Source organism: Dysidea avara, chromosome 4 (assembly GCF_963678975.1).
Source record: "Dysidea avara chromosome 4, odDysAvar1.4, whole genome shotgun sequence".
NCBI classification, from domain to species: Eukaryota; Metazoa; Porifera; class Demospongiae; order Dictyoceratida; family Dysideidae; genus Dysidea; species Dysidea avara.
The window spans coordinates 11703558-11717059 of NC_089275.1; the positions used below are offsets into that span (position 1 = coordinate 11703558).

Here is a 13502-nt window from a genome sequence, read left to right on the forward strand (position 1 = left end):
TTTTCCTAGTGATGATGTTCCTCACTATCATGATCATGATTTTCCAGTTCCTGGTTACCTAATAGAGCCTGATGGTTTCCTTATGCTCAAATCATATGGAGATAATGAAATAATCAAGGATTCATTGGGTCGAGATGTTCTGAAAGCACCAGCCACAGGTCCGTTATGGGTATACAATCGGTGTGTCAAGAACACTTCAACTACCATTGTTGACCACCTCAGTGATCTAAATAATGTTCTAGAAGCAAATCCTGAAATGAACAGAGCAGTATTGGCACTGGTTTGTGATGGAGGGGCAGACTGGTCACCAAATCTACCTTAACCCAGTTTCATCTTGGACGATTTTGGAGGGATCACAATTTTGACATGTTGATCTGTGTTTGTTATGCACCTGGCTTATCCTGATACAATCCAATAGAGCATTTGTGGTCTCCTTGCTCAAAGTGGCTTGCAGGAGTTTCTTTGTCAGCTTGTCTTCCAGGTGAAGACACTCCACCTTCACAACAATCACTCACCTCAGAAGAGCTGCATGAAAAGGAGAAGCAAGTTTTTTCAAATGCTTTAGATGCTCTTGATAGCTATTGGAATGGAAAAGTCCACGATGGGTTTCGAATTACATCTAAAGGAATTACAGAACCTCGTGTTGACCAATACACAGATTTTTGCACAGTCAAAGACACTCTCACGGGTAGCCTAAAGTCCATCAGAGAAAGTGAAGAAAAAACAAAAATATTAGAAGAATGGAAATATTTCATGAAGTATATGGACAGAAGAAGAGGCTTTGTTTGTTTTCGTAGGGGGATTTGTGATGAACACATGTGTGACTATAGAAACAAAGAAGTTCAGGCAGTCAACATAATGAAGCTACCTGTGAGTAGGAGATGGGCTTTTCCACCAATTACCCCTGATCCACAACATTTGGACCACTATATGACATTTCACCAGTTGACAACAGCACTAAAATTTAGCAATCCAGATGAGCATTTAAAGGAAGTAATGAATAGCCACTGTGATAAATGTAGGTATGTCTTCACAAGTGAAAATGATAAGGCTAAGCATTTGCGACTGATCCATGGTGGAGTACGATCAAGAAGCGAGTCAGCTTCAGATAATTCTTCAGGCGCAGCCAAAAAGTCAAAGCCTGGGGCTAAATGTCCAGTATGTGGCGAAGTATTTAGTTCAAGGTACCAATTGCAGAAACATCAGAATGAGAAAAACCACAAATTAGGAAGAGGAAGGCCCAAAAAGAATTAATAACAGACTATCAGTTGTACATAGCTAACCCTGTATTTTAACGTGTATTGATGTTAACTGTGTACATACAAATCTTCTCGATTTATGGTGTATGCACAGATCAACATTTTTATAGTACGCTTTATAGTAGGGGGGAGGGGGTAAGAAAAAAGAGTACTCTTTGTACGCTTGCAAAAAGGCTGAAAATTGTGGACCACCCCTAAATAGGTTTAGGAGGATAAAACTTAAGAAGGATGTGCATAAATACAAGAAAACCTGTGACTTGAAAGCTAACACCGAAGCTTCGAATGTTCAAACATTTTATCAGTGAATATTTGAAGGTAAATTTCAATATTCGTCCCAGCACTAACCAGAACTTGGTAATCAGCAGCTTACCCCACCCCTGAGGTAATCAGTGCTTTGGCCTCAATGCTAATAGAGCACACGGTGAAGCCCAAATGCTTTATCTGTATAGCACTCATGGTTGCTTTAACCTTTAACATATCCCTCCTGGAGGAGACTGAGTGTGGCACTCAACTAGACATTGGGTGGCCTGCAGTTCGAATCCTGGGATTTTTTTTGCTTTCTTTGGCCCTTTTCTGTTTCACCTTATTGTTAGCTAGGTTAAGTAATCATTTAAAGTCTTCAGTCAAAGGCTGCAGCACATGTTGCTGTCAGACCTTCAGTGCTAGTCACTGTAAAGTGCTAATAATAATAATAATACAATTTATAGGTAAGTTATGTGAAAAATGTACACATTTTTTTCTTCCTACTATGGACAAAACTCAACCAGTAACTGCCAATGAATAACACTTGGGTAATTACCAAATTAATCTCCTACAACATGTTTACATAAACCATATTATACCATAGGGTATACCTAATAAGGCAATGATATAATTACAAAATTCCTTATTTGGTGACACTGTACACAGCGGTACACTATAAATAGCTACACAGCTTGGCTTGATACGAAGAAGCAGCAAGACAAGAGGAAAATCTTCAAAGGAAAGAAAACAACAGGTCAGGAGTTGTACATTGAAACTTATTGGACTATAGCTCAATAACAAACTTCTAGTAACTGTCTTCATTCTACTCTAACTGATCTACCAGACATTATCACCTACAACAACAGTTATGAACATCATTACACAACTTGTCACACTGACACTGTCACTACTACTGGTCAATGCTGATAATGATCAATACTGCACTAACCTCTACAAGGACTTCAAACATAAATGTACTTCATCAATAATCACCATTAGAAGTTGCTGTGAGCTTAAGACCTTTTTGCCTGAGTATGCACCATCTGGAGTGTACAAGATGATTAAAGGGAAATTTGCTAGTCCTGCTGATGTCTACTGTGACACAACAACTGATGGAGGAGGATGGATTGTGATACAGAGGAACAGGAACAACAGTCAACTGAGTTTCAACAAGAACTGGGTAGAATATAAAGACGGATTTGGAGACCTCAATAAAGACTTCTGGTACGGACTGGAAGCAATTCATACTCTAACACAAAACGGCCAATGGGAGATGAGAGTCGACTATCAAGCCCTAGGATTAAGCAATAGTTGGTACTACCTCTATTACAACCAGTTCAGTGTAGGAAGTGCCAGTCAAGAATACCCACTAACTATTGGAGGGATGGTATGGGGTGGTAATTTGTTTGCAAAGAGTCGAACTCTAACACTAAATGGGATGAAATTCAGCACCCAAGACAACGACAATGACAGGCGTAGTGGTGGTAGTTGCACAGCATCTTACCAGAATAGTGGATGGTGGTACAATGACTGTTGCAGTATTAACATCAACACACAACCACCTGTTGTAAGTTCTCAAGTACTTTTTACAGAAATGAAGATCCGTCCCACCCAATGTACCACTCACTAATTCATACAGTACTGAGTTTTTATTGTGACAATAAAACATCCACTATATATGCACCACATTTTCTGGGTGATGCATACATTTAGTTTTTGTACTTCCACATCTAGGACACACTTTTTATACATACTTAATGTTGAAAAGATTTCAATGAGTTTGATACTGAAGAAATTGATTACTGAAAATGTGCCTTTAAATCCATGCATGATTATATTCTCTAGACAATAGAGACCATTCAAAATATGGTAACTTCGTGCCTGTAACTCTTGGCAGCATGCAAGGATTTGAATGGATGGTAACAAACATACTGAAATAAAGGGAGGTGTAATGATTGAGCTTGTTTCTGCAAAGTTATGCTACATTTCTCATTATATGAGCAGCTGTCAAGGCACAACGAGTTATAGTCTGGACTTCAAAACACAGACTTCAATTAAGATCAGCATGACTAACATGCTCTAACTTTTAGCTTATGATATCATACGTCCAATTAAAACAGCACAAAATCAGACAATTAGGTATGACAGGAAGTCATAAGCACCACAAGGAACATGTATGATAACCAACATGCAGTCTCAACTGCACAAAAGCACTGCACAATACAAGTGCGATATGAGAATGAAACTACCGAGATGGAAAATTGGTTTATGCAAGCAAACCAATTCAATGCAGCCATGATCAGACATTGTCTTGATGGTAAATCTGTACATATATTGGAAAATAAAGAATTAACAAAGGAATACCCAAAGCCACCATCTCTTACACAACACAATGAAACAAAAATCCACACCAAAATAACCCAAATACCAAAACATGCAGGGCCTTCAAATATTACTGTACAAAGATCCATATTACTGTAGAGAATAACAACTATCACAATTCTGGCATAACAATTTTCTAAGAAAAAAAAATTTAACAAACATTTTGTGTAATTTATACCGAACAAAATTTATTTTACGTTTGCTAATGCTGGTTACTGCAGGGTATAATAAACGTACAGTAAGATCAGGCCAAAATTCCTTAGTGAAAAAAGTTGGTCATTTTAGACAAGTAGGTTTCTTATACAGATGGTTGCTAAAACAGGTTCCACTGTATATGCATTATGTCACATACGTAGTAGTTGACAATGTCTCTGAGTGGAAAAGTATCATGAACCACGATAGTGTGTTCATAATAGGGATCACCCATGTTTTTCGCAAAAACTCTAATAGAATGCACACCTAAAAACCACTTTGGAAAGCATCCTTCAACTCAAAACAACCCTCTGGTGGTTATTTACAATGAGTATCGGTCCACTAGTAAGTATCAAGTGAAAAGGAAACAACAGTATGTGTATTTGGGACAAAACTGAAATTTCCCGCTTTGTTAATACTCATATTATTATTCTTCATATTATTCTTATTTTGTTTCACTCATATACAGCAAATGTTATCCACTTTTTCGTGTAAAAATTATATAGCCATGCTTACTTAGTCCTTCTGTGTGTCTATGACCTATTAGTAAGCCCTTATTCCACAGATCGCGAACCACTCTACACCTTGTTTTCTTTGCCATTATACTATTGGCAGCAGTTCCGTATACTAAAGAAGCGTATAACAATAAAATTACAGTATTCCGTTGTGTGAGCTTCTTTGGGCTTTGTTGTAGCGTTAGTCATAGATTATATAGAAAAATTATGGAGGGGCATTAGTCCATAATCTATGTGGTAGTCAAGTACTCAAGGCTGTAGCAGCACTTCTTACACTTTGAAGATCATGCATAGCATCTCTGCATGGTGAGTATACTTCTTCTTGTAAGCACACAATCGCGATTTGCTATGAGCTACCATATAAGCGTTCTCTTACAGAGGCGTAATGAAGTGATAGCGCTGATACCAAAGATTATTAAGAATGTAGTTTCTATAAATCATTTCCTTTCCATGCAAAACCTAAAGTTGGGTGGAGTCAGTTAATCTTGTTAATGAAAATTAAAACTATTTGTGAGTACCATAATTGTCTGACCATATTGTGTAAACAACACTATATGGTTTCATACTGCTGATAACCCATGATTTCCAATAGACATTGCAGCTACACAGTATTTGACTTTATTGTTGTGAATGATGCATGTGTATTCAAGATTAGCTACTCTACAGTCCGGTATCTTCGCTTCACTATTCGCCCTCAGTGATTATTGTGCCATTCCGCAGGTCTCCAAAATAGCGAGGATGCCTAGATTTGTGCAATAGCCTATACTTGTATACACTAGCACAATGCGCTGGAAGTGATAACTGGATATACCATAGAAAGGAATTACATAAATAGCACAATTATAATTTTGATCATATCGTACTGTAAAGTAGGAACCACAAAGGAGTAGGCATGGCCCATGAAAAAAAAATCACCCAAAAACCAACCCCAACTTTCCCTGACGACGATGAGGCAGTATTGGTTAGGTAAAACTAAGCCAAACAAGCCTTCAGATCGACCCGAAATGCTTTCAACAAGTTGCTACGAAATTTTTAAAAATATATTTATTTAATGGAATTTTCTACTGACTGACTGACTGACTGACTGACTAAAGTTTTCAGACAAATGTTAACTCGATAACGGCTAAGACTATGGGCTTGATTTTTTCACTGTTCAACGTCGCTTCGGCCCAAGAGGTGCCTTATGGCATACCACAGTATGTACAATACATTCTTCATGGACTTACCAGTGTCCTCCTTTGTGTCCCATTTATCTTTGCTGACAGCGAAAGGTATCGATTTGGCGGTAGCACGTGATGGCTTCCTTTCGTAATGAAATCATCCGCATTTTTCATAGTGGCTACTTTGATTGCAGAGGTGCTTTTCAAACAGTTCTTGATTCGTAATACTGTGTAACGGGTTGACAACGAAGCGTAATGGATACTCCACTTTTCAAATGATAATTGGTAGCTGGGGCACACGGCACTGTCTCTTTCTTTTGATGTGGTATGCGTGGTTTCACCAGTCATAATAATATTTACAAAAAAAATTAACAAAGTACACAAAAAAATTTGGAATTTTCAACTAGAGTAGGGACCATAGCACATTGATAAAAAGTACTGAAACAAGCTGGAGTAGGCGCGATATTAAATCACAGTAAAACAATAAGAAGTGTTAGCTATATCCCTACTGTGCATTTCCGTTATGGTATCTTGAGCACAGTAGGGATATAACACTTCTTGTTGTTTTAATATCATGCGTTACTCCAGCTTGTTTCAGTACTTTTTATCAATGTGCTATGGTCCCTACTCTAGTTGAAAATTCCAAATATTTTTTGTATACTTGTATATGTATAACAGTAGTCATAGAAAATCTTAGCTATTGACACTTGTTCTTGGCTTATACCACTCAAACCTGCTCAAAATACCTGTACTGTGCATGGAACATGCAACTTCCATGACCGCCTAACCACATGTTATAAGTGTGTTAATGTACACATGTTTCATGAATAGATTTGATGGATTTGGAACCACATGCATGCAACATGCACTCAGTATATCAGCACATGCAGTTGTCAAAAGAAGACATGCATGTAACACAACATATTGCTTGTTGTTTCTATGGTTACAGCTATATCCACCCTGCTATATATGTGCAGCATTACTGACACCATGTAGGACAGTAGGACAATAATACATACACAACAATTCAATATCATGCAACATGTATGTTACCTGATATACAGGTTACAGTACACAAAACTCATACTGTAACATACATACAAGTACATGCACCTAACATGTATGTTACACTAAACAAGACGCATACAACATACACAATATTTTGAGTACTGATGGGCATAAGTAATGCCAGTACAATGTTACAGAACACAGAGTACACCACAAACCTGTTTGACGTGAGTCTGCTTGTATGCCTCAATGTAGACATAGCCCTTGAGACCTTCCACAGCTACTGCTGACTTGATCTGAAGAGGCTGTAGGTAACAAACAAGTATTGAATTAACAGTACAATTCCTTCAAACACAACAGTAACGCAAGGCAGTAAGTACACAGCATGGGAAAGAATAAATCATTAGGCTCATGGGAGGTCTTCTACGAGCAGTAATTGTCCAGATCAGAAAGGTACAAGTCTGAATGCCAGTGAATTTATAATGGCAGATCTCAAACAATACTGTTTTTTTCTGTAGTGTGACAAAGTGTTCAGATACAGTAAGTGAATTTGTTAAGATAAAGCCAGTACAGAACCATGTCCAATTATTCTAATAGAACGCACACTTGAGACAAAATACTCTAATAGAACAGTCATTTTAAGTGATCACAGAGGGGTACAGATCCACTGACACAAAATTGTAAAGTCTCGGTGAGCTATATACATTATACAGTAAGGTCTACTGGTACGGTGACATATGCATGTATCATACAACTGCTTTAGAGCAACTGCCTTACAGAACAACCTTGTACAGCTGTAAATACAGTGTACACTTGGACACACACATACATGTGTAGCAAACCTCTACAACACCACCGTAACTTCACTATTACAATAATGGATACTGTACAACTATGTATAACCGAGGAGGAGGTCATGCACTCTAATAAAGCAGTCAGTAATCCAGCAGGAATTTTGTTGAAAGAAAAGGTAAATGAATTGGTAAATGATGTTTAAAACCCTTCAAGGACCAAATTAATTTTCAAGTATGGAGGAACACATAGTGAATTCTTTCTACTGTGTACAGATTAGAAGAATACTTATACAAGCCCATGTGCTTGCACCCAATAAATATATTGGACTTCGGTCCTCGAAGGGTTAATTAAATGTAAATTCGTCTACTTTTAATTAGTCAAATGTTCATACATGCCTTTAAAAGTACATATTTAGATACTTGGTTTACGTAAACATTTTCATCGAAGCGGACGAAGTGCGGATTCGTCGACTTTTCCTTCCGTCAAAATTTCCTGTCATATAGTAGGACATTTGGTTACACTGAGAGTTTAGGCTTTAGTCTCCCTGCAGGTTAGTAACTAATTGTACAGAAGAATGGAGTGCCATTTCTAAAACCAGGCAACTAGTTAATACTATCCCTTGACTCTATATAAATTTTAGAAATAACACATTAATTAATTCTTTGTTTTGTAACAATACATGCAAAATACTTAATTATTAAAATTGTACACATTTTGTAATTCAGCAATTATTTTGTGATTCATCAGCTACACTGCTATGCATCAGCATCGCTAAGGAAGCGTAACTCAAACAAACTACTTTGAACCACAACTTCCTCACAGAAGTGTGCATCTTCTCAATACCTAGAGTGTCTATATCATGTTTTCATATGCAAATTCTCCAGACAAAGTCTCACGGCTGTTCTACTGTAAATTTTTGTTTGCATACAAAGAGGACATGCCCTCTTTCTACAGGGAAGGATACATTATTCCTGGTAACAGTCACAAGGCTGTTTTTCAGTTGATAAACACCACACAGGTAAGCTCCCATTAAGTGGTTTCACGTGGTTTAATGACTGGCAAACCCACACGACAAAAACGGAAAGTTAACCATCAACACAGTACTTAAAAGGGTTTATTTTCTAGCTTAAAGTTTGTTTGCTCATGTGGGTATGTGGACAGACATGCAGACACACGGTTCTCCTAAACCAATTTCAGGAAATCAGGTGTGCCTTTGGCCAGCCTAATTTATTCCATGGACTGGACTCGTGGACTGGGCTTGAAACAATTATATGTTGAGGGTCTACAGTGTATATTCACCAATAAGCTCATACTACTATGCAATGGCAAATGGTACATGAAAAGTCTTACATTGTCCGTATGCATCAGTGTGATGTACTTCCTCATTAGTAACATCACTGTCTCCTTCTCGGTTCCAATTCTACATTTCACAGTCCACAAATTCGGATCTCTATATACAGTGAACAACAACAGTAGTACACATACTGCTGCAAATTTAATACAAGACTCTCTTACTTTACTCCAGGAAGGAACTTTTGCTGGACAATGGCATCTGACTGCTGGTCATCATTTTCATCATAACTAAGTGGGATAATACATACATGATAGCTTATAACAGGTGTCCTACAGACCTTCAGCACTTGTGCCGTAAAGCCTTAATAAATAAACTAATATCCATTTGGTTCCACATGGGGTACTTTGAGATAATAAGTCACTCTCTAGAGTTCCTTGGATACAGATACATGAAATTGACAAGGAGAAAACATCCTGACTGCCTAGTAGACTCCTGTAAGCATTCGAGCGTTAATCGGATGGCTGCAGGTTTGAGGCTGCCTAGGTCCAGTCAAGGATTTTTTCTCCTTTCTCAACCTTTTCAAACATACTTTCTGTACCAACTTTAAACACGCTGTAGGACCAGGTGTCCTACAGACCTTCAGCACTTGTGCTGTAAAGCCTTAATAAATAATAAAAAAAAAACACACACACACATGTACAGTAATGTTCAATTTAACAATCAATACGGGTCAGGACCACATGTAGTCTAACATGCAGTATGCAGGGGTGGATCTAGGATTTATAAAAGGGGGGGCTAACTCAAGGTACTAATCTCTTGGGTAGAGGTGTGCAAAGCACGCTTCCCAGCATGCAAAGCATGCTGGAACTAGGGGGGTCTGGGGGCATGCCCCCCCAGGAAATTTTTGAAAAATAGATGCTAAAATACTGCAATTTGGAGACATTTCCACATAAAATTCATAATATTTTCTGCCTGTAGATATTTTATATACTGCCTTTAGATTATAGGTATGGCTCTCTGAAGCATTTTGTTAATGGAAAAGTTTGGGTAGGTACAGACAACCAAGTACATGATGCACCCCTCTCACAATTGTACAACACTGAATAGGTGCATGTTAGAATAATATTGTTGAAAGTGGAAAACTTTGAAATTTGAACAATACAAGATTGAATCTGAGAGCATTTTCAATGGAAATTGTGTACTTAAGTATTGCCATACATATTAACTACACAAGTAGATGAATGAAGCCCTATAAACAGACCAATACACTTCATTGTATGTATAGGTACAGACAAATTTGGAAAATTCCATAACAGAACCAACTATATGCTTCCAGTGAATGTTCTATTAGAGTAGTTAGGTGACTGCTCTATTAGAGTATCTCGACCTCGTACACCTCCAATGCTGATCCAGGTCCTTGTTGCATAAATTTTAGCATAAATCCACTGATAATACCTTGGAAAGATGTTTATAAGGTGGTTTTATGAGTATTTGTATTATTAGTGATCATATAATTATGCTAAGACAAAATTTCCATATAATACTCAGCATATTGATCAAGTAAAGCCTAAAAGTGAAGGGGGGGGGCTTCAGCCCCCAAAGCCCCCCTCCCCCCCTGGATCCGCCCCTGGTATGCGGTACTTGGTTTGGGTGGCACTTAAGATTTACATACTACAGTGGGCTTGAGCAAATTATGTGGTGAAAACAGCCTGTTCAGGAATGCTAAAAAATCCTCCTATACAATAGTGTTCAATAGTTTGTGCTCAGGAGCTATATAATTGTTGTATTTGAGTGTGCCAGTACATTTCTTGACTGTATATGTTGTATTAGTGACTGTTCTGTTGGAGTAGTACAATCTTAACAAGTTGATGTGCTACTACTTCTAAAAACCAGGCACCATGCAGCTATCTAACTCATCTGGAATTAACCAACTATGTATTACTAATTTTACTAAAGGGTTTTTGGTGTGTAATAATACATTATTATTAGTGTGTAATTCTCGTATTTCGTAATTAATGAAATTTTTGTAATTCTTTTAATTACGTTGCTATGCATTGCTAAGGAAGCACCTGAAAAACAAAACCACTTTTATCAACATATTATGCACAGAAGTATCTTCTAAACTGTTTTATAGTTTGACTATCGTGTTTTTCCCACAAATTGTCTCAACAAAGCCTCAAAGCTGCTCTCCATTTTCGTCTGTGTACATAAGGGATACGCCCCTTTCAACTCGAAGGGATAGGCTATTCCTAGTAGTCCCCATGAGGCCTGCAGCATTGTTTTTCAGTTGTTAAACACCTGTAAAACCCTGAAGGGAAGGTAATTCACAAAGTCTGTGGAGAGTCGCCACACCCGTATTCAGACCACCGAAAAGAAACCACCTCAGAGCAAAGTTTACCTGTGCAGAAGTTTAATACAGACTTCATTTCGTTTTTACAGGTATTTCGTACATAAAAGCTGCTTTTACCATTATTTAACGATTTCACTCATGTGGGTGCGTACAGACAAACATAGGTAAATAGGTACACACGCACACACACATTTACGAAAACAATTTCAGTAAACCAGGCACGCACCCACAGCTGGCTGGCTGTGGGTGCACGCCTGATTTAAAAACAACATAATCTTTGTCTAAAAACTCAACTCAACTGCAGTACAAACACCATGCAGTGAGACTAACCCACAAATGTAACTAGTACAATGTAGAATCAGTGAACAAGACAACACAAAAATCTACTACAATTTACAGATAGTTTCGTTACTACTCTAAATGTACAGTGCATGTATAAATATTAATTAAACACCCAGCTTTCCAAGTGGTATATATACAGTGAAGCAACCATGCATCTCTTCAATTTTACCACCTCGTTCATATCATAGTACATTATACACTGTGGATCCCAAAAACAGGAAACATGTACTTCATAATCTTATTAACAAGGCTACCTTACTATTGATGTCACACTTTTTTAAATCCCATCAGTGGTTTTAATTTAGTAGTTAGAAAATTGCATGATACATGTATTACAAAACTGTGGTACACCAAAATACACTAAGCAACACCTACAGGGAAAAAAATTACATGCCATCATGGAGTTAAGGCATCAGTCGATCAATCAGTCAGCCAGCAAAAAATTCTGTTAAATAAAAAAAAATTCTTAGAAATTTATCACAAGCGTTTTAGGTTGCTTGAAGGCAAATTGGGGCTTGATTATTATATCACATCTAACCAACACTACCAAGCTGTGAACAGCATACTGTGTAACCTCATTATCATACAGTACTGTATAGTAGGAATTATGAAGGCTGTGTTTTCCTGCCAACTATATCGGTTAACCAAAACCACCCTCACCATAAAGATGTATTGTACCTTTTGTCATGTGAGTCAGCATATTTCCTCTTCAGATATTCTCCAATAGTGTCTTCATCCTGCTCTGTCAGCATTTGCTTCATATCAAACTGTCTGTGACCTCCAATACCCTCAGAGCGTTCATGATAGCTAGTGTCGACGAGCTCTCGAGGTGGTGCCCCTGTCTCCCATTCATCCTCGTCCTCTTCATCATTGCTGTCCTCCTCTGGAGAAGTTTAATACAATGACAAATATATCCACTACACCAGTCAGTAGTTAAACACACTGGTACTATGCTATTATAGTACTATCTGAAAATGGTGGATATGGCAGTTTTTTTCCATTCAGCATTGTAATTGCTTCACTTAATAGTGAATAGCTGAACAAACTGGAATCTTGTGCATCGTCAGATTTACATACCACCTCAACTGTCCATTGAAAACTCTTGCAGGTACAGTATGTGTAGGTTTACATGCCCATACACCAGATCAAAGAAACTACAACCATAGGTCCATGAATAGTTTAAAAGGTGTAGTTGGCTAGTTAAAAGTACAGTGCTCTCTCAATTATCTGACCTTCAATTATTCAAATACTTGGTTATCCGAACAGTAGAAATGATCGTTCTATATTATGTGTGTATGTTCTATTAGAGTAATTGAATAGGGCTCTGTATATACATAAATGAATGGGCTTCAATTATTGATTCTCCAAAAGTACATTGAGGGAGGCTAGGAAACACTGTATTTGTAATGCAGTGCATAGTCACTATTTCACTACTGTGACTGATGTTACTATATGCATGCATACACAAACCACATGATACAGAGCTCAATTCACAAGTGACCTTACCAGCCTCTTCAATCACAAAGTCACTTCGTGGTCTCTTAGCTGGTCTACCACCACCATGTCTCTCCACCTCATCATCAACCTCATCATCGTCTTCCTCGTCTTCTTCTTCCTCTTCATCTCCATCTTCTTCATCGTCCTCCTCTTCATCTCCTTCAGGCAGCTCGTCCTGTGATAGAAGTAAAATGTGACTAAAATGATAACCCGTGTATTTTTAATTTTAAACATTAACACATCTGGAACATATCCTCCACAAAACTACATAGAGAAACTTCTTAAGTTTAAGGCAATGATAGGATGAATGAAGCAAAACCCAAACTTAATCCGTACAGAACATATTTACAAAAATTTGTGCCACACCAATAAACCAGTTACAAAGTATTAAGCCCTATGATGGTATATACGAGTGTCACGCATGTGCGGACCAAGAACAAAATGCAAAGCCCATGACATGTACGC

At 37.8% G+C, this 13502-nt stretch overlaps 1 protein-coding gene across 1 annotated transcript in view; it reads right to left on the bottom strand.

Annotated features, from left to right (window-relative positions):
• The window catches only part of LOC136252886 (transcription elongation factor SPT5-like), a 46089-nt gene that overhangs the window by 31168 nt on the left and 1419 nt on the right, over window positions 1-13502 (bottom strand). Inside the window, exons 2-6 of the mRNA XM_066045466.1 lie at window positions 13047-13212; window positions 12219-12423; window positions 9070-9135; window positions 8905-9004; window positions 6978-7064 (exon numbers count right to left, since the gene is read on the bottom strand). Of these exons, the coding sequence (XP_065901538.1) occupies window positions 6978-7064; window positions 8905-9004; window positions 9070-9135; window positions 12219-12423; window positions 13047-13212 (624 nt within the window). The remainder of the gene's footprint in view (window positions 1-6977; window positions 7065-8904; window positions 9005-9069; window positions 9136-12218; window positions 12424-13046; window positions 13213-13502) is intronic.